Source organism: Hyperolius riggenbachi, chromosome 11 (assembly GCF_040937935.1).
Source record: "Hyperolius riggenbachi isolate aHypRig1 chromosome 11, aHypRig1.pri, whole genome shotgun sequence".
Classification (NCBI taxonomy): Eukaryota; Metazoa; Chordata; class Amphibia; order Anura; family Hyperoliidae; genus Hyperolius; species Hyperolius riggenbachi.
The window spans coordinates 188,761,159-188,782,073 of NC_090656.1; the positions used below are offsets into that span (position 1 = coordinate 188,761,159).

Here is a 20,915-nt window from a genome sequence, read left to right on the forward strand (position 1 = left end):
CCTCTTCCCTTTGTACTTCATAGCTTGGTCTTGCAGAGAACAGTACAAATTTAGCAAGTGGGGAGCCTTGTATTAGAGCAGACCTCTGCATCTGATTGGTTATTAAGTGGAAGACATATCAAGGTGGTGTGTGATCGACATCGGGTAGATATTGTTTACTGAATCCTAAAAGGAACACAAGGCGAGGATCATATGGAGGCTGCCATATTTACTTCTTTTTAAACTATACCAGTTGCCTAGAGCCCGGTGCCCTGCAGGCCCTGGTGCTACAATCAAAGTAAAGGTGACAATTGCCCCAGGGTCCATAGAGGCCCTCAGGCATCCCCCTTTGCGTCTTTAAAAATGGCCTTCTTCTGCCCTCCCTTTTGCCATGGCCCCCTCAGACCTGCAGATCAACGCGGAGACTGATAGACCCCAGAGCAGAGTGGTGAATGACAGACCTGCATATTAGCACGGGACCCGAGGGAGAGAGAGCAGCTCACAGTACCGCAGACTTCATATGCGGAAATGACGTCGAACATCACTTCCTGCATTTGAAGTGATACGTGTGGTTGCTGTGGCTGCTCTGACTGGGGTCCCGTGCTGATCTGCAGGTCTGTCATTCGCCACTCGGCTCTGGGGTCTATCAGACTCCGCGCTGATCTAAAGGTCTGAGACAAAGTGAGTAGGACACCTTACCTATACTGGGGGCAGCACCCCACCTATACTGGGGGCAGCACCCTACCTATACTGGGGCAGCACCCCACCTATACTGGGGGCAGCACCCTACTTACACTGGGGGCACCATTATATTTATACTAGGGGCACCACACTTCCTATACTTGGGGCTAGCTGCCATGGTGTTTCTGGGGGTGACTGACTTTGTGCTGCCTAAACTTGCCTTGCACACCTGAACCCAGCATGCAGGTAATCTTGTCAGATTTTTCTCAGAAATGCCTAATCTGCATGTTTGTTCAGTGTCTTAGCAGGACAGGCAGGCAGTGTGCATGGTTTAAAAGGAAATAAATGTGAGCCTCCATATGTTTCTCACCTTGGGTTCACTTTAAAGCAGGGAAAAAAACACGTATTTAAGTAGATAAATACTTGGCTCTACTTACATAACACATGTATTGTACTGTCCACGTTTTGATTTCAGTGAATGTTATGTAAATTAACAGAATTCTGTTCCTGGTGGGGGCCATGTCTTTTGCCCACAGTTTAGGCTAAAACCGGGTGTCATTTCTTCCATTTACTATTTTTCTTTTCTCCTCCAATTGCTGAGTCACCTCAGCCTTGCTTGTAAACACAAGTGAGCAGTGGATCGTGTTTCAGATAAGCAGCTGGCAGGGAAATAAAGGGAAAAGGAGAAATATAGATAAAAAGATCCCCCAGCATGCAACTATTTGGCACTGACTACTAAAGGGCCAGTGCTCCTTAACCACTTGAAGACTGCAGTGCTAAACCCCCCTAAAGACCAGGCCATTTTTTACAATTCAGACCACTGCAGTTATAACTGTTTATTGCTCGGTTATACAACTTACCACCCAAACAAATTTTACGTCCTTTTCTTCTCACTAACACCGCTTTCTTTTGGTGCTATTTGATTGCTGCTGCGATTTTTACTTTTTATTATATTCATCAAATAATACAGGAATTTTGTCCAAAAAATGATTTTTTTTAACTTTCTGTGCTGACATTTTTCAAATAAAGTAAAATTTCTGTATACATGCAGCGCGAAAAATGTGGACAAACATGTTTTTGATTAAAAAAAAACCCATTCAGTGTATATTTATTGATTTGGGTAAAAGTTATAGCGTTTACAAACTATGGTGCAAAAAGTGAATTTTCCCATTTTCAAGCATCTCTGACTTTTCTGCCCACCTGTCATGTTTCATGAGGGGTTAGAATTCCAGGATATTATAAATACCCCCCAAATGACCCCATTTTGGAAAGAAGACATCCCAAAGTATTCACTGAGAGGCATAGTGAGTTCATAGAAGATTTTATTTTTTGTCAAAAGTTAGCGGAAAATGACACTTTGTGACAAAAAAAATAAATAATAAAAAGTTTCCATTTCTGCTAACTTGTGACAAAAAAAAATGAAATCTGCCACAGACTCACCATGCCCCTCTCTGAGTACTTTGGGGTGTCTACTTTCCAAAATGGGGTCATTTGTGGGGTGTGTTTACTGTCCTGGCATTTTGGGGGGTGCTAAATTGTAAGCACCCCTGTAAAGCCTAAAGGTGCTCATAGGACTTTGGGCCCCTTAGCGCACCTAGGCTGCAAAAAAGTGTCACACATGTGGTATCGCCGTACTCAGGAGAAATAGTATAATGTGTTTTGGGGTGTATTTTTACACATACCCATGCTGGGTGGGAGAAATATCTCTGTAAATGAGATTTTTTAAATTTTTTTTACACACAGCTGTCCATTTACAAAGATATTTCTCCTACCCAGCATAGGTATGTGTAAAAATACACCCCAAAACACATTATACTACTTCTCCCGAGTACAGCGATACCACATGTGTGGCACTTTTTTGCACCCTAACTGCGCTAAGGGGCCCAAAGTCCAATGAGTACCTTTAGGATTTCACAGGTCATTTTGAGACATTTGGTTTCAAGACTACTCCTCACGGTTTAGGACCCCTAAAATGCCAGGGCAGTATAGGAACACCACAAATGACCCCATTATAGAAAGAAGACACCCCAAGGTATTCCGTTAGGAATACGGTGAGTTCATAGAAGATTTTGTTTTTTGTCACAAGTTAGCGGAAAATGACACTTTATGAACAAAACAATAAAAATCAATTTCCGCTAACTTGTGACAAAAAAATAAAAGCTAGGGTGCAAAAAAGTGCCACACATGTGGTATCGCTGTACTCGGGAGAAGTAGTATAATGTGTTTTGGGGTGTATTTTTACATATACTCATGCTGGGTGGGAGAAATATCTCTGTAAATGACAATTTTTTGATTTTTTTACACACAATTGTCCATTTACAGAGATATTTCTCCCACCCAGCATGGGTATATGTAAAAATACACCCCAAAACACATTATACTATTTCTCCTGAGTACGGCGATACCACATGTGTGGCACTTTTTTGCACCCTAACTGCGCTAAGGGGCCCAAAGTCCAATGAGTACCTTTAGGATTTCACAGGTCATTTTGAGAAATTAGGTTTAAAGACTAATCCTCACGGTTTAGGGCCCCTAAAATGCCAGGACAGTATAGGAACCCCACAAATGACCCCATTTTAGAAAGAAGACACCCCAAGGTATTCAGTTAGGAGTATGGTGAGTTCATAGAAGATTTTATTTTTTGTCACTAGTTAGAGGAATATGACACTTTGTGAAAAAACTATAAAAATCAGTTTCTGCTAACTTGTGACAAAAAAATAAAATCTTCTATGAACTCACCATACTCCTAACAAAATACCTTGCGGTGTCTTCTGTCTAAAATGGGGTAATTTGTGGGGTTCCTATACTGTCCTGGCATTTTAGGGGCCCTAAACCGTGAGGAGTAGTCTTGAAACCAAATTTCTCAAAATGACCTGCGAAATCCTAAAGGTACTCATTGGACTTTGTGCCCCTTAGGGCACTTAGGGTGCAAAAAAGTGCCACACATGTGGTATCCCCATACTCAGGAGAAGTAGTATAATGTGTTATGCGGTGTATTTTTACACATACCCATGCTGGGTGGGAGAAATATCTCTGTAAATGGACAATTGTGTGTAAAAAAATTGAAAAAGTTGTCATTTACAGAGATATTTCTCCCACCCAGCATCGGTATGTGTGAAAAGACACCCCAAAACACATTATACTACTCCTGAGTACGGGGATACCACATGTGTGACACCTTTTTGCAGCCTAGCTGTGCAAAGGGGCCCAAAGTCCAATGAGTACCTTTAGGATTTCACAGGTCAATTTTACTCATTTGTTTTCCAGACTACACCTCACGGTTTAGGGCCCCTAAAATGCCGGTGAAGTATAGGAACCCCACAAGTGATCCCATTTTGGAAAGAAGACACCCCAAGGTATTCCATGAGGGGTATGATGAGTTCATAGAATATTTTATTTTTTTACACAAGTTAGTGGAAATGGATTTTTTAGGTTTTTTCCTCCCAAAGTGTCATTTTCCACTAACTTGTGACAAAAAATAAAATCTTCTATGAACTCACCATACCCCTCATGGAATACCTTGGGGTGTCTTCTTTCCAAAATAGGGTCACTTGTGGGGTTCCTATACTGCCTTGGCATTTTAGGGGCCCTAAACTGTGAGGAGTAGTCTGAAAACCAAATAATTAAAATTGACCTGTGAAATTCTAAAGGTACTCATTGGACTTTGGGCCCCTTTGCACAGCTAGGCTGCAAAAAAGTGTCACACGTGTGGTATCGCTGTACTCATGAATAGTAGTATAATGTGTTTTGGGGTGTATTTTCACACATAACCAATCCTGTGTGTGAGAAATATCTCTGTAAATGACATTTTTTTTTCCATTTTTTTACACTAAATTGTCATTTGCAGAGATATTTCTGCCACCCAGCATGGGTATGTGTGGAAAGACACCCCAAAACACATTATACTACTTCTCCTGAGTACGGCGATACCACATGTGTGACACTTTTTTGCAGGCTAGCTGCGCAAACTTGCCCAAAGTCCAATGAGCACCTTTAGGCTTTACAGGGGTGCTCACAATTTAGGCCCCCACCAAACAATTCCAGGACAGTAAAACACCCCAGAAATGACCCCATTTTGGAAAGAAGAGACTCCAAAGTATTCCACGAGGGGCATACTGAGTTCATATAAAATTTTATTTTTTGTCATAAGTTAGCGGAAAATGACACTTTGTGGGTAAAAAAATCCATTTCTGCTAACTTATGACAAAAAATAAAATCTTCTATGAACTCACCATGCCCCTCAGCAAATACCTTGGGGTGTCTTCTTTCCAAAATGGGGTCACTTGTGGGGGTCTGTCCTGGCATTTTAGCGTCTCCACAATCATTACATGTATGGCCAGTATTAGGAGTTTCTGCTATACTCCTTATATTGGGCATACAGGTGATGCACTTTTTTCTCCATAAAAGGAAAAATGAACGGCAAAGATTCTCACATTCGCATTGATCAATGTGGATGAAAAAATATCTGCTGAAATATGTGAAAAAAGAGGGGGGCATGGCGTTTGCCAGGACATAGGAGCACCGCCCACAAAATTTTCCAAACCCACTTTGCTCCTATGCCCTGGCAAACCAGATTAATCCATTCACATCGATCGATGTGGATGAAAAAAACCTTTGCCAGTTTTGATACAAAGTGCTTGCCAAAGCATAGGAACTCCAACACTGCCCCTCAGCTCATATGCCTTGGCAAACGTATCTTACTGCGGAGGAGAAATCTCGTCCTGCAGCGCTGCATGCACCGACTTGTGTGTAATCTGACAGACGCGCAATGCTTCTATCAGGATGCACCATCAGTGCTGCAGCTGGTTGGTCGATCAGTCGTTCGCTCGGTCCACCTGGAAGGGTAAAGGATGGAAAAAGAGAGAAAAAAACATACAAAAAAAAACCAAGCAAGCAGCAATGCAAGAAATTCATTAACATTAACTTTCGTAGACTTTATTAAACCTTTTTAACCAAACAATAACATTTGGAACTTTTGCTTACCTGTTTTTTTTTTGTTTGTTTTTTTTTAACTTACCTTCCGAGGACAAACTTCTCCTTCCCCATGGGACAGTATGCAAAGCGCAAATCGCACAGAGATGTAGCAAAGTACACTATGCACTTTGTCCCAAGTGAAAGGAGAGGTTTCTGGCAGCCCTGTGTATTTGGGTCTCTCAAAAGCAGATGTCTGGTTTCACACACAGGAGTCGCGCAGTAGCGTAGGTATGCACTAGCTTTAAGTCAACCACTTCCGGCGTAAGGGGGGACCGTAAAGTGGGACTTTCGTTAGGCAATTTGCTGCAACCATCACTCCAGTGTATTTGGGTCTCTCAAAAGCAGATGTCTGGTTTCACACACAGGAGCCGCGCAGTAGCGTAGGTATGCACTAGCTTTAAGTCAACCACTTCCAGCGTAAGGGGGGATTGCGAAGTGGGACTTTCGCTAGGCAATATGCTGCAACACATCGCTCCAGTGTGAAAGAGCCTTGAGAGACTACTACTGTGTCTCACGTTCCCTACTCCAATAGCGAATGTGTTCGTGGAACTTTTCAAAACACTCCCCTATGCATAGGGCAGGCTGGTCAGGACAGTAGGGACAATAAAAAGTGGTGTCACGCCTCATTCCATCCCTCTTACAGACACGACAATGTTTTCTTGGGGTGCGTTGACCTGGGGTACTCGGAAAGACATAAGCATAGTGTCTTTCATGTAGCCGGCTAACTACATTAGGGGGATTGGCCACGGCCCCTCCTGGATACAGGAGTTCCGAAATGAATCTCTTCCTGAAATTTAAGGAGGGATCCTGTTCTCCCAGCCTTACTGTAGAGAACAAAGCTGTTGTACATTGCCAATTGAATCAAGTAAATAGCCACTTTCTTATACCAGCGGCTGGTCCTTCGGGAAACTAAATAGGGAGCCAACATCTGGTCATTGAAGTCCACCCCTCCCATGTTTAAATTATAGTCGTGGACGACGAGGGGTTTCTCAACAACCTCAGTTGCTCGCTGAATTTGGACTGTCATGTCTCCGTGAATGGTCGACAGAAGGTAAACGTCCCTCTTGTCCTTCCATTTCACTGCAAGAAGGTCGTCATTACACAAGGCAGCCCTCTCCCCCCGTGCAAGTCGGGTAGCAGTGAGATATTGGGGGAAGCCCCGGCGACTAGGCCGCACGGTGCCACAGCAGGGAATTCCGAGTATCTTCAAATGCTGATAAAGGGCCACACTTGTGTAGTAGTTGTCCACATAGAGATGGTACCCCTTGTGGAATAAGGGTGACACCAAGTCCCACACAATCTTGCCACTGCACCCCAGGTAGTCAGGGCATCCGACCGGCTCCAATTTTGTGTCTTTTCCCTCATAGACCCTAAAGCGATATGTATAGCCTGTGGCCCTTTCACAGAGCTTATACAGCTTGACCCCATACCGGGCGCGCTTGGTTGGGATGTACTGCTTAATGCCAAGGCGCCCGGTAAAATGTACAAGGGACTCGTCTATACAGATGTTCTGTTCAGGGGTGTAAGCATCTGCAAATTTGGATGACAGGTGGTCTATGAGGGGCCGAAATTTGTGGAGCCGGTCATAGTCAGCGTGGCCTCTTTCATGACAGGTTGTATCATCATTAAAGTGCAGGAAGCGCAGGATGTCCTCAAAACGTGACCTGGACATGGCAGCAGAGTACATGGGCATGTGATGTATTGGGTGCGTAGACCAATAGGACCGCAATACATTATTTTTAGTTAGACCCATGTTAAGGAGAAGGCCCAAAAAGATTTTAAATTCGAAAACTGTGACCTGTTTCCACCGAAAAGGCTGGGCATGAGAGCTGTTCGGATTGGCAGTGATAAATTGTGTGGCCTTACGGTTGGTCTCTGCCACGACTAAGTCGTGGAGATCCTCGGTGAAGATCAGATGAAAAGCGTCTAGGGCCGATCCTAGATGATCTGTCTCCACCTGGACTCCAGACTGGGCGGTGAAAGGGGGCACTACGGGTGCGGCGGAATTAGGGAACTTCCAATGAGGGTTTGCCAGCACCTCTGGGAGCCTAGGGGTACTACGGGCCCGTGTTTCTGGTGGCTGCGACTGGGGTCTTACTGCACGTACCACCGAACCAGTTTCAACTGCCATGCTGGTGCTCGCCACTTCACCAGGGTCTACGGCAGTACTGGTTTCAAGTCCAGGATGTGCTGCGCTGTTGGTGCATGCCTCACCATCAAAATCTGGATCAGCGCTAGCACCACTCTGCTGCCCTTGAGGTTGATCCTGCGCAACCTGTGGTCCACTGACATGGGGTAGGGTACGCCTGGCGCTAGCAGGGACCACAACCTCGTCATCAGAACTATCGGTCAAAGAGTCACTGTCCTCTACAGGGTCATATTCTGAGCCGGATGATTCGTCGGATGAGAAGTCCCAATCACTCTCACCCGACTCGGCCATAATACTGTAGGCCTCTTGCAGGGAATACATCTTTTTTGCCATTTTGGGCTGCTAAATTTAGAGCAGGGCTGCCCAATAGGTCGATCGCGATCTACCAGTAGATCGCGACCGACTGATTGGTAGATCGCGGCCTCCTGGCCGCATCCCATTGAATTTTGTGGCCAGCAGCTGTAGAACGCGGCCTATCAGATTCTGCTGCTGGCCGCTGATTTGTTCAGGAGAGGAGAGAGGCGCGGCTGAGAGGCCAGGGCGGCAGTGTCATGGCTGGGGGCGGCGCTGGCAACACTTCCGCCTCCTCTCACGCTGGCCATTGGAGCGCTCCCTCAGCAGCCTGTGTAATGAAGGCTGCATGCACGAGGTGTCATGGCTGCGCGCACGAGGTGTCATGGCTGCCCGCATCGCTGCTGCACATGGCCTGTACGGGGAGGCCTGTACGGGGAGATGACAAGCCTCCACAGTTGAAGGGATGTAAGTGATTACATGTGCCCGCCCTATACCTAACTAACCTGTACTGAGGGGGACCTATACCTAGCTAACCTGTACTGAGGGGGACCTATACCTAGCTAACCTGTACTGAGGGGGACCTATACCTAGCTAACCTGTACTGAGTGGGACCTATACCTAGCTAACCTGTACTGAGGGGGACCTATACCTAGCTAACCTGTACTGAGGGGGACCTATACCTAGCTAACCTGTACTGAGGGGGACCTATACCTAGCTAACCTGTACTGAGGGGGACCTATACCTAGCTAACCTGTACTGAGGGGGACCTATACCTAGCTAACCTGTACTGAGGGGGACCTATACCTAGCTAACCTGTACTGAGGGGGACCTATACCTAGCTAACCTGTACTGAGGGGGACCTATACCTAGCTAACCTGTACTGAGGGGGACCTATACCTAGCTAACCTGTACTGAGGGGACCTATACCTAGCTAACCTGTACTGAGGGGACCTATACCTAGCTAACCTGTACTGAGGGGACCTATACCTAGCTAACCTGTACTGAGGGGACCTGTACCTAGCTACGTTTCGGGGGGGGGGGGGGGGGGGGTTGGTGCATTTAAAACATCGGTAGATCTCCTGGCCTCGGCGAATTTTAAAGTAGCTCGCGAGCCGAAAAAGTGTGGGCACCCCTGATTTAGAGGGTATTCCTCTGAAACTACCCAGGAAAAAAATGCACCTGTCTAGCAAATGGGAGTATTTGTTAAGTAAACAGCTGCGATCGCTCAGTTTTGAGCGTCACAGCTATGGTGTTGGTTTTTTGCAGTGATCAGAAAACAAAAATTTCTTTCACTCGTGGCTGAACGCAAGTGCGGCAGAACGATCAGGCCTGATCGGGCAAACACTGCGTTTTTAGTGGAGCCTACTCTAAGGTGACCCTAACGTTCTTATATAGATCTGACTGCGATCAGTACTGATCACTTACAGATACTATATAGTACCAATGCTGATTAGCGACAGTGACGACGCTAATCAGCGATGCATTAGTGATTGCGGTGTAGTGGGCTGGGCGCTAACTACCTAACAAAAGGGGCCTAGCTAACTCACTGGCCAAAAAACTGCACAGGCAATAGATGTCACTCAGATCTCGATCAAAGCTGTGACAGGCGACCAGATTTCAATCACAGCGCCGCTGTCAGATGCCAACCAATGTAAACAGCAATTGAAATCACAGGCAATCACAGATAATCAAAAACCAATCACTAATCAATCAGCGTTCAAAAATCAGTGCACAGACAATAGATGTCACTCAGATCTCACTCAGATCTCGATCAGAGCTGTGACAGGCGACCAGATATCAATCACAGCGCCGCTGTCAGATGCCAACCACTGTAAACAGCAATTGAAATCACAGGCAATCACAGATGATCAAAAACCAATCACTAATCAATAAATCAATCAGATGTCAAAAATCAGTGCACAGACAATAGATGTCACTCAGATCTCGATCAGAGCTGTGACAGGCGACCAGATATCAATCACAGTGCAGCTGTCAGATGCCAACCAATGTAAACAGCAATTGAAAACACAGGGCAATCACAGATGATCAATAACCAATCACAATGCAATCAATCAGATGTCAAAATCCTGTTCACAGGCAATAGATGTCACTCACATGTCACTCAGACCTCGATCAGAGCTGTGACAGGTGACCAGATGACACTCAGACCTCAGTCAGACGCCTTGGCAGGGCAGTGAGGGGGGCTGTGGGGGGTGATCAGCGGCGATCGCAGGTGGGATCGAGCAGGATCAGTGTGGATATATGATCAGCAGGGCTGCCGTCCTCTCTCCTGGTGGTCCGGGCACGCTGTTACCAGGAGAGGAGGAGGCAGCCAGTATAATACACGTTGTTTACATAACAACGTGTATTATACGCTTTGCATTGGCCGGATTTAAAGATCGCAGCCCGCCGGCGCTGCTAATTGGCCGGCGGGCTGATGACACGTGGGGGCCGCAAGGGATGCTGGGCGATGCGCGCATTTTTGAGAGAAAGGACCTTCCGCCAATCGGCGTTAGGCGGTCCTGGGGCTGCGGCCACGCCTACTGGCGTGACGCGGGCGGCAGGTGGTTAAAGAGGAACTGTCACGAAAATCGTAAAATTTAAAACACATTCAAATAAGTAATACTTTTCTTCCAGAGTAAAATGAGCCATAAATTACCTCTCTCCTATGTTGCTGTCACTTACAGTAGGTAGTGGAAATTTGACATTACTGGCAGATTTTGGGCTAGTCCATCCCTCTGTAGGGGATTCTCAGCAGAGCTTTTTTTCTTTATAAATACATACCTTAAAAAATCTTTATACAAAGATGCTGGACAGCCTACCTGCTCGCTGCACACTATTTTGGCAGTTGGACGGAGCAACTGCCATTCGCTAGCTGCTTTTAAAAATAAAGAAAACCCTGAGAACCCCCCTATGAGAAGATGGGCTAGTCCAAAATCTGTCGGTAATGTCAGATTTCTACTACCTACTGTAAGTGACAGCAACATAGGAGAAAAGTAATTTATAGCTCATTTTACTCAGGAAGAAACGTACTTCTTATTGTGTTTTACATTTTAGGATTTTCGCGACAGTTCCTCTTTAACCACCCTGGCGTTCTGATTAAATCGCCAGGGTGGCTGCGGGAGGGTTTTTTTTAAATAAAAAAAAAACTATTTCATGCAGCCAACTGAAAGTTGGCTGCATGAAAGCCCACTAGAGGGCGCTCCGGAGGCGATCTTCCGATCGCCTCCGGCGCCCAGAATAAACAAGGAAGGCCGCAATGAGCGGCCTTCCTTGTTTTGCTTATATCGTCGCCATAGCGACGAGCGGAGTGACGTCATCGACGTCAGCCGACGTCGTGACGTCAGCCGCCTCCGATCCAGCCCTTAGCGCTGGCCGGAACTTTTTGTTCCGGCTACGCTGGGCTCAGGCGGCTGGGGGGACCCTCTTTCGCCGCTGCTCGCGGCGAATCGCCGCAGAGCGGCGGCGATCAGGCAGCACACGCGGCTGGCAAAGTGCCGGCTGCGTGTGCTGCTTTTTATTTCATTAAAATCGGCCCAGCAGGGCCTGAGCGGCAGCCGCTGGCGGTGTTGGACGAGCTGAGCTCGTCCAGACCGCTCAGCTGGTTAAGTATGTGATAACTCCAAATCATAACAGCAGAAAAAGTTTATCACTATACACTCAGACCAGTTGCTGTTGAAATTAGATTTTTATGGTGATACTCCCACTTTAAAGTAATAGTGAAGAGGGAAAAAACTCTGATACTCCACGTCTGTGAGCCCTCGCAAGGCTTTGGGAGCACTCGTGTCCCCGAGTGCTCTTGAAGACGGGCCACTCCATACTGTGCATGCGGGCTTGAGTACACATGTGCAGTACGAAGCCGCCCGTCTTCAGGAGCATTCGGGGACACAAGTGCTCCTAAAGCCTTCTGAGGGCTTGCAGAGGGTCACATACCTTTACTGGGGGGGGGCATCGCTGGAACGCAGGGAGACTGAGAGGGACAGGGAAGGCTCAATATGAAACAGTGTCTTCTCTGTCCATAGGTAAATTTGTGGCCTTTTTTTCCAGATTTGCTTTAAAAGTGTATGCCTACTTTTGTAAAGATTGGGTCAATCCACAGATAATTATATGCCATTGTAGGGTTTGTTTTATAAATTATACTTTTTTTTTTTTTTATGCAGGTGATCTTCACAATTGTACAAGACCACTAATACGGTACTGGCATGTCCTAAAGCATTGCATCAGAATGTGCCATAAGTCAAGTACAAAACCCATTACACAGGAACCATTAGGTAAGACGATATAAGATCAACTGAGCTAATCTATAAAACCCCAGGGAAGCAAACTTGTTCCCTATAGCATCTAATACTTATTCTCATTATTTCACTCTCTACATGCCATACAGTGCATCTGGAAAGTATTCACAATGCATCACTTTTACCACATGTTGTTATGTAACAACCCACAATGACAACGTAAAAAAAAAATGTACTTGAGGTTTTGGCAAATGTATTAAAATAAAAATTGAGAAAAAACATATACAGAAGTGTTCACAGCCCTTGCCATGAAGCTTAACATTGAGCTCAGGTGCATCTTGTTTCCCTGATCATCCTTGAGATGTTTCTGCAGCTTAATTTCAGCTTAAAGTCCACCTGTGGTAAATTCAGTTGATTGGACATGCTTTGGAAAGGCACAATCCTGTCTATATAAGTTCCCACAGTGGAGAGTTCATGTCAGAGCACAAACCAAGCATGGGGTCAAATAAATTGTCTGTAGACCCCTGAAACAGGATTGCCTCGAGGAACAAATCTTTGGAAGGGTACAGAAAAATGTGTGCTGCTTTGAATGTCCCATTGAGCACAGTGGCCTCCATCATCCATAAGTGGAAGAAGTTCAAAACCACCTTGACTCTTAGTAGAGATGGCCAGCCTTCTAAACTGAGTGATTGGGGCAGAAGGGGGGGTTAGGGAGGTCACCAAGAACCCAACGGTCTCGCTGTCAGAGGTCCTCTGGAGAGAGGACAACCATCTCTGCAGCAATCCGCCAATCAGGCCTGTATGGGGAAGTGGCTAGATGGAAGCCACTCCTTAGTAAAAGGCACATGGCAGTCCACCTGGAGTTTGCCAAAAGGCACCTGAGAGATTCTGAGACCAGGAGAAACAAAATTCTCTGGTCTGATGAGATAAATATTGAACTCTTTAGCATGAATGCCAGTCACATTTGGAAGAAACCTGTCCTTGAAAAGCCCAGCCAGAGCTCAGACTTGAATCCGAATGAACATCGCAGGAGAGATTTTAAAATGGCTGTGCACCGATGCTTCCCATCCACCCTGATGGAGCTGGAGAGGTGCTGCAAAGAGGAGTGGGTGAAACTGACAAAGGATAGGTGTGCCTGTGGCATCATATTCAAAAAGGCTTAAGGCTGTAATTGCTCCTAAAGGTGCATCAACAAAGTATTGACCAAAGGCTGTGAATAGTTATGTACGAGTTCTGGGTCACCATGAGCTTGCTGGTTAGTCTGTGCCTCTCGCATTTACAAGCCCTACTCCATAGAGCCAAATTAATCCATGCAATGCACTGATGAGGATCAAACAATCCGAAACAGTCTGTATGCATGTTGGATTATTATGGCTCTGTACATATTAACAAGCTGACACATCATTGCATTCCAGCGGTTCTGGAGGTGTGTTTAGCTTCTAAGGGTACAATGGTTGATTTGCATATATTCAGCAGTGGTGCCTGGGAGACATCTCGAGCTCACTCCAACCTGAATTATCGCAAATTCTTTCTGTTTTAGGAAAGCAAACTTTTGTTTTTCTTAACATCTTAGTAAGGGGGCTTTTAGGACCATTGTAGTCCCTTACACACCCCAATGAGTTCTGGGTCACCATGAGCTTGCTGGTTAGTCTGTGCCTCTCAATAGTTATGTACATGTGACTTCTCAGTTATGTTATAAGTAAACTTTTTTCACATTGTCATTATGGGGTGTTGTGTGTAGAATTCTGAAGCAAAAAATGAATTTAATCCATTTTGAAATAAGCCTGTAACATAACAAAATGTGGAAAAAGTGATGCGCTGTGAATACTTTCCGGAGATGCATTGCATATAACTACTACTAAGAATGAATTTCTTATATTAAAAAAAAGTATAGGGGTTGCTGTTTAGCTGGAGTGTAAACATACCCTCATATGTTGAATCAACCATTTTGTTCAGTCTGTCTTGTATAGATGTTATACAGGTGTACTGGGGATGCTGGACTGCAAGGAGGCATGAAAGCATGACTGAGACATGAAGGTGTTCTCTGCTGTGTACAGTCACCATATTTCGATATACATATCTGATTGTGACTATATAGCTGATGTGTACACATGAATCTTTTATGTATAATAACATATGTGCTATAAGAATAAGGCCTGGTTAGTAGTTGTCACTAGTACGAATGGTCAATGAGATGACAATAATTCTGCGTTGATGCAAGTTTTATGCAAATTTTGTTTGCAAATGTATGCACTCCCTTTGCTCATGACATCAGTTTGATATGTTGTTTAATTTGGGGTTGGTGACTGCAAATCAAGTTACACAGCAGCACAATACTCTAGTTATGCATTCCCCGCAGAGCTGTTGTGAATCCACTGAGAATGCTGTGCACACTAATCGCAGAGGTGTTGTCTATCACCCGTAATCCTGGTTCAGATTGTGCATGAATGTGTAATAGAGGAAGAATCCCCTCTTTTTCCTGCAGAATACCTGCACATCACTTTTAGATGTACCCACAGTTCGATTGCCTAGGGCACAATCGGTATTCTTTTTTTTTTTTTTTCCTTTCTTCACCACGTACAAGTATTCTTACCAAGGACTAGTTTTGATTTCTATTTAACAGCTACTCTACAGTTATATCCTAATTTTAGGTAAAATGCATCCCTGGTGTACATAAACAAGCCACAGAGGTATGCTAATGCTTAAAACTTAGTGTCCCAACACATTATCTGTCTAATAAGATTCACTGGAACCCCATATCAGCTAGGTTCTGGTGCATAGATCTGCCCCCTTGCAGAAAATGGCCCTAGCCTTTTTTATATCAGATACAGTGGTGTGAAAAACTATTTGCCCCCTTCCTGATTTCTTATTCTTTTGCATGTTTGTTACACTTAAAAGTTTCTGCTCATCAAAAACCGTTAACTATTAGTCAAAGATAACCTAATTGAACACAAAATGCAGTTTTAAATGATGGTTTTTATTATTTAGTGAGAAAAAAAAACTCCAAATCTACATGGCCCTGTGTGAAAAAGTGATTGCCCCCCCTTGTTATAAAATAACTTAAAGGTGGTTTATTACGCCTGAGTTCAATTTCTGTAGTCACCCCCAGGCCTGATTACTGCCACACTTGTTTCAATCAAGAAATCACTTAAATAGGAGCTATCTGACACAGAGAAGTAGACCAAAAGCACCTCAAAAGCTAGACATCATGCCAAGATCCATAGAAATTCAGGAACAAATTAGAACAAAAGTACTGTAATTGAAATCTATCAGTCTGGTAAAGGTTATAAAGCCATTTCTAAAGCTTTGGGACTCCAGCAAACCACAGTGAGAGCCATTATCCACAAATGGCAAACACATGGAACAGTGATGAACCTTCCCAGGAGTTGCCGGCCGACCAAAATTACCCCAAGAGCGCAGAGAAAACTCATCCGGGAGGCCACAAAAGACCCCAGGACAACATCTAAAGAACTGCAGGCCTCACTTGCCTCAATTAAGGTCAGTGTTCATGACTCCACCATAAGAAAGAGACTGGGCAAAAACGGCCTACATGGAAGATATCCAAGGCGCAAACCACTTTTAAGCAACAAGAACATTAAGGCTCGTCTCAATTTTGCTAAAAAAACATCTCAATGATTGCCAAGACTTTTGGAAAAATACCTTGTGGACCGACGAGACAAAAGTTTAACTTTTTGGAAGGTGCGTGTCCCGTTACATCTGGCGTAGAAGTAACACAGCATTTCAGCAGAAGAACATCATACCAACAGTAAAATATGGTGGTGGTAGTGTGATGGTCTTGGGTTGTTTTGCTGCTTCAGGACCTGGAAAGCATACTGTGATAGATGGAACCATGAATTCTACTGTTTGCAAAAAAATCCTTAAGGAGAATGTCCGGTCATCTGTTCGTCAACTCAAGCTGAAGCGATCTTGGATGCTGCAGCAGGACAATGACCCAAAACACACCAGCAAATCCACCTCTGAATGGCTGAAGAAAAACAAAATGAAGACTTTGGAGTGGCCTAGTCAAAGTCCTGACCTGAATCCTATTGAGGTGTTGTGGCATGACCTTAAAAAGGCGGTTCATGCTAGAAAACCCTCAAATAAAGCGGAATTACAACAATTCTGCAAAGATGAGTGGGCCAAAATTCCTCCAGAGTGCTGTAAAAGACTCGTTGCAAGTTATTGCAAATGCTTGATTGCAGTTATTGCTGCTAAGGGTGGCCCAACTAGTTATTAGGTTCAGGGGCAATTTCTTTTTCACACAGGCCCATGTAGGTTTTGAGGGTTTTTTCTCACTAAATAATAAAAAAACATCATTTAAAACTGCATTTTGTGTTCAATTATGTTATCTTTGACTAATAGTTAACGGTTTTTGATGAGCAGAAACATTTAAGTGTGACAAACATGCAAAAGAATAAGAAATCAGGAAGGGGGCAAATAGTTTTTCACACCACTGTATAGAAAAGGTACAAAGTTTTAAATCAGGATGATACCATTTATTGGCTAACTTAAAAGAATAAGAGTAAGCAGGCTTTCAGCTGTATAGCCTTCATCAGGCTTCAATCCTGATTCAAGAGCCTGACTAAGGCTATACAGCAGAAAGCTTGCTTACTCTTATTCTTTTAAGTTAGCCAATAAATGGTATCCTCCTGATTCAAAACGTCTTTCTTTTGTTGATGGCTAACACGGTACAATACCCTACAGCATATAGAAAAGGTAGAGGCCTTTTTCTGCAAAATGAATCTTAGTATACAGACGACATGCTGTGATATTTACCTTGACAATAACCGGTCGGGATGGCCGACACGGGTAGAATGTCAGCTTCCTGGCCGGCAGGGGTGTAGCAATAGGGGTTGCAGAGGTTGCAACCGCATTGGGGCCCTTGGGCCAGAGGGGCCCCAAAGGGCCCTCCCTAAACTGCAGTAATAGCTCTCTATTGGTCTTGTGCTCATAATAATCACTTCTATAGATACATTGAATAGTGGTAATCATTAACAAACTGTTCCCCATCCCCTTCTTGCACCTCTAACACTGTAGTTGCCATTAGCAGGTTTTGGTGCGCCGTATCAATTGTTATGTACATAGTGCTTGGGTGGTCCCCATTGTAAAACTTGCATCAGGGCCCACAGCTCCTTAGCTACGCCACTGCTGGCCGGGAGCATTTTGTTCCCAAAAGCAGAAGCCACCTTAATATATCTTTATAATTCCTAAGCATTTGCAGTGATGATATACCTTTTTATGTTACATACTTTATCATCAAGATTGTTATATGCAAATGAAAGGTGTCTGAGTTTGAGTTGGTGGAATTATAAACTAAGGAATTGGAGTCTGATGATTCTTATACTGACTCCACAGCCCTAGTACATACAGTGCTTAGTTTGCAGAAGGTCATAGCTAATTGAAAAACTGAGCAGCAAGTAAGGTGATGCGTCTCTCGCCTTCCCACGCTCTACAGGTAAGCCGGCACATCACATAGTTGCTGAACAATTTTTCAATAAGCTTAGCCACATATTGAACCTGTATTTATAGGTGCTGGAGGAGGTGTTGTCGCATGGAAATTTAAAATACAGTGTTAAATACATCTTGTGTCTGAACTGGGAGTCCAATTGAGTTTAGTGTTGCTGGATCACATTTTGGTGTCACCTCTGTTGATACTTGTAGACCTTTGCTTTAGTAAATCAGGCCCAAACTATTACAGCTCCTAGCGAGGCTTGGTCTTTTTCACGTGCCCAATCTTGCTGAATACACTTTTACCATATAGAGATTAGTCATGTGCCCGCCCATTTCCCTGATACGGTTTCTGCGTGTAGCCCAGCCGGTGATTTTCTCCAGCACTACCTGTAGGATCATTCCAACAGCCGGTGCTGTGTTTGATCGTGCTGCCCTATGATTTACGCTGCCCTGCCTGCGCAGAAGGAGCCTGTGCTGCCACATTTCCTATTCATTTATGCTGCCAGGGCTAAACACCCTAAATATCTCTGCAGCCACACATCCTACACCTTTTATTTTCAGGGTAGGGAGGAGACCCCCCCCCCCCCCAAACTACATCTGCGCCAAATTGCAGCCCCTAAACCCCACTGGTTCACAAGATAGGTTTTTGTACTCTATCTCTGGAACCAGCGGGGCTCAAGGGCTGCGATTTGGCACAGAGGTAGTTCGGGGAGTCCCCTCCCTACCCTGAAAATAAAAGGTGTAGGATGTGTGGCTGCAGAGATATTTCAGGGGGATTATATTAAAGTTCCCATTGAGCATGCATGTTACTCAGTGTGGAAGGCAGCTTCCGGGCAGCAGGATCAGCCATAACACCGGTATCCAGTCATTTCCTCCCCGAACTACATGGTACGGCTCAGTCACAGAGTGTTCTGTCCGTTTTCCATAATCTTGCGGCAAGGAGAACAGCTGTTTCCTCTAAGCTGCAGCAGCCAGGTGGCATTTCTTGGAGGTAAGAATCCCCTAGGGAGATCATTCTGTTAATTTTTACACTGAAACATCTCTTTGCTTGATGTACACTGTACTTTAAATATAGTATAAAATCTTCAATTATTGACTTCCAACAGATATGAGTCTGAAGAGGAGGAGGAGGAGAAGAAGCACTTCAAAATCTCAGCGTGGCAAAAGTAAAAGCAAGATCAGGAGGACAGCAGGAACGACTGGAACTAGCACAACTACAACAATAATGATAAAAGCAGCAAATACTAAATCCGTGCTTAAGCCAGTCGTTAAAAATGCTGATGAAGGCAACACGACTGTAAGGAGCAACAATGCTTCTAACAAACAGCTAGAAACTAATACTAATGCTGTACCTCCAGCTGAGACAACAGCCATGCCAAATCCAGCAATTACCACAGTAGCCGCTAATCCAAACTTAGACAAATCAACGTCAACAACAACTCCAGCATCAACCACCACCAACAGCACAGAGCCTGTAAAACCTAGAGAAACTGATTTACCTAGCGCAGAAAAAGACATTTCTCCAACAGCAATAGCCAAAATAAAATTAGTAACAACAACAAATGCAGCTGTAGCAACAACAACCACCAGCAGAGAACCAGAGAAACCAGCAACAGAAGAACTTTTTCCAACAGCCAAAACTACAGAAATAGTGGTAACAACCAAAACAACTACAACAGCAGCTGGCACAAAATTGACGAGAACACCACAAACCACTACTTTAACGACAACACAAATAACTACTCTAATAACAAATGCGAGCAGCGCTGAACCAAGAACAGAAATAGCAGGGGTTCCATCTACAACCAGTGTAGAACATGAAACAACAAACGCTACAGCTGAGCCTCAGCCAGTCAGTCCTACTATAAAAATCACCACGCCTGCTGAAACTACATCAACTAACATAGATGTAACTGCCGCTCCATCACCGATTTTATTGCCCACCAAGCAATACTTGACCCCAGCTCCTCCTACTACTTTAAAGCAAAGCAGTACCACGCCAGCAAAGGTGACGACTACTGTGCCAAGGAAACCAGATAAAACTACCTCTGTAACTTTGCCAGGCACAACATCAGCCACCACCATTATGCCCACCACCAGTAAATTGCCAAAACCATTTTCTCCTAAGCCAGTTCCCAGTACAGATACTAAAGGCGGAGATGGAACACCAGATGACTATGAGGATATTGATGGCTTTTTTAATGTTGCCGGAGAGGTAACAAAGAGTATCCAGAATACCAGCTTTTTGCTGGCAGTGCTGATGTTGGGAATCCTGTTCTTTCTAGCGGTTATAGTACTTCTTGTTGTACAAGCTTATGAAAGCTACAAAAAAAAGGACTACACTCAAGTAGATTATTTAATAAATGGGATGTATGCAGACTCAGAGATGTGACTGGGCATATGCAAGACTTGACCTCATTTTACATTTCGCCTAGCAAGCACTTTTTTTTTTCTCTTTTTATGATTCGCCTTTAACACCAGCAGTGCATTTCGGAAGGCAACTTTTTCCAAAAATGATGTAAATAAAGGATTGGTTGCCTTAATGTTTGTAGTTTTGTTTTTTATTACAACTAGTTTTATTAAATGTTTTCTAATAACTAAGTAATGTAACAATTTGCACTCAGAGAACATATACATCATATCTTTATTTATGTTTTGTTTGGTTTTATTAACTGCTTCCGGGCGGCGGTGATTGAAATAAATGCCGTTTGGAGGCTGTTATTCCTGCCAGGACATAAATTCCACCTTACCGCCGCCGCGTGTTCTCGTCGCTCCTGCCAATCTGGTCACTCTCTGCTTTTCACAGCTCACTGTTGTCGGTATGACAGTAGAGCTGCATGAGCAGGTCAGGAGACAACTTGATCGGTTCCTGACCCTGTCATCAATGTGAGCAATTCCCATTGGCTTACATTGATCACAGGGTCAGAAGCCAATGAAATTGGCTCCTGACCGGCTCACAGAGCTCTGTCGTCATAGAGATGGCAGAGTGGGTGGCCTGAGGCGACAGGTGTACAGTGGTAGCAGCGATTTCAGTTGCAGCGATTCATCGGTATGTGGTGGGTTTTGGTGTCAGTGGTCTCTGGTTTTTAAGGGGCCAGAGACCGCTGCTACTAAAGTGGTTAAACAGCAAGCAATATGTAACCGTAGAAAGC

The 20,915-nt window shown here is 44.5% G+C and overlaps 1 protein-coding gene across 2 annotated transcripts in view; it reads left to right on the plus strand.

Annotated features, from left to right (window-relative positions):
• The window catches only part of C11H11orf24 (chromosome 11 C11orf24 homolog), a 74,560-nt gene extending 54,254 nt beyond the window's left edge, over positions 1-20,306 (plus strand). For both annotated transcript variants that reach the window (XM_068261695.1, XM_068261696.1), the window contains 2 exons: positions 12,238-12,348; positions 18,870-20,306. In XM_068261695.1, coding sequence (XP_068117796.1) covers positions 12,238-12,348; positions 18,870-20,155 — 1,397 coding nt within the window. In that variant the 3' untranslated portion in view covers positions 20,156-20,306. The remainder of the gene's footprint in view (positions 1-12,237; positions 12,349-18,869) is intronic.
• Positions 20,307-20,915: the final 609 nt, after the last annotated feature.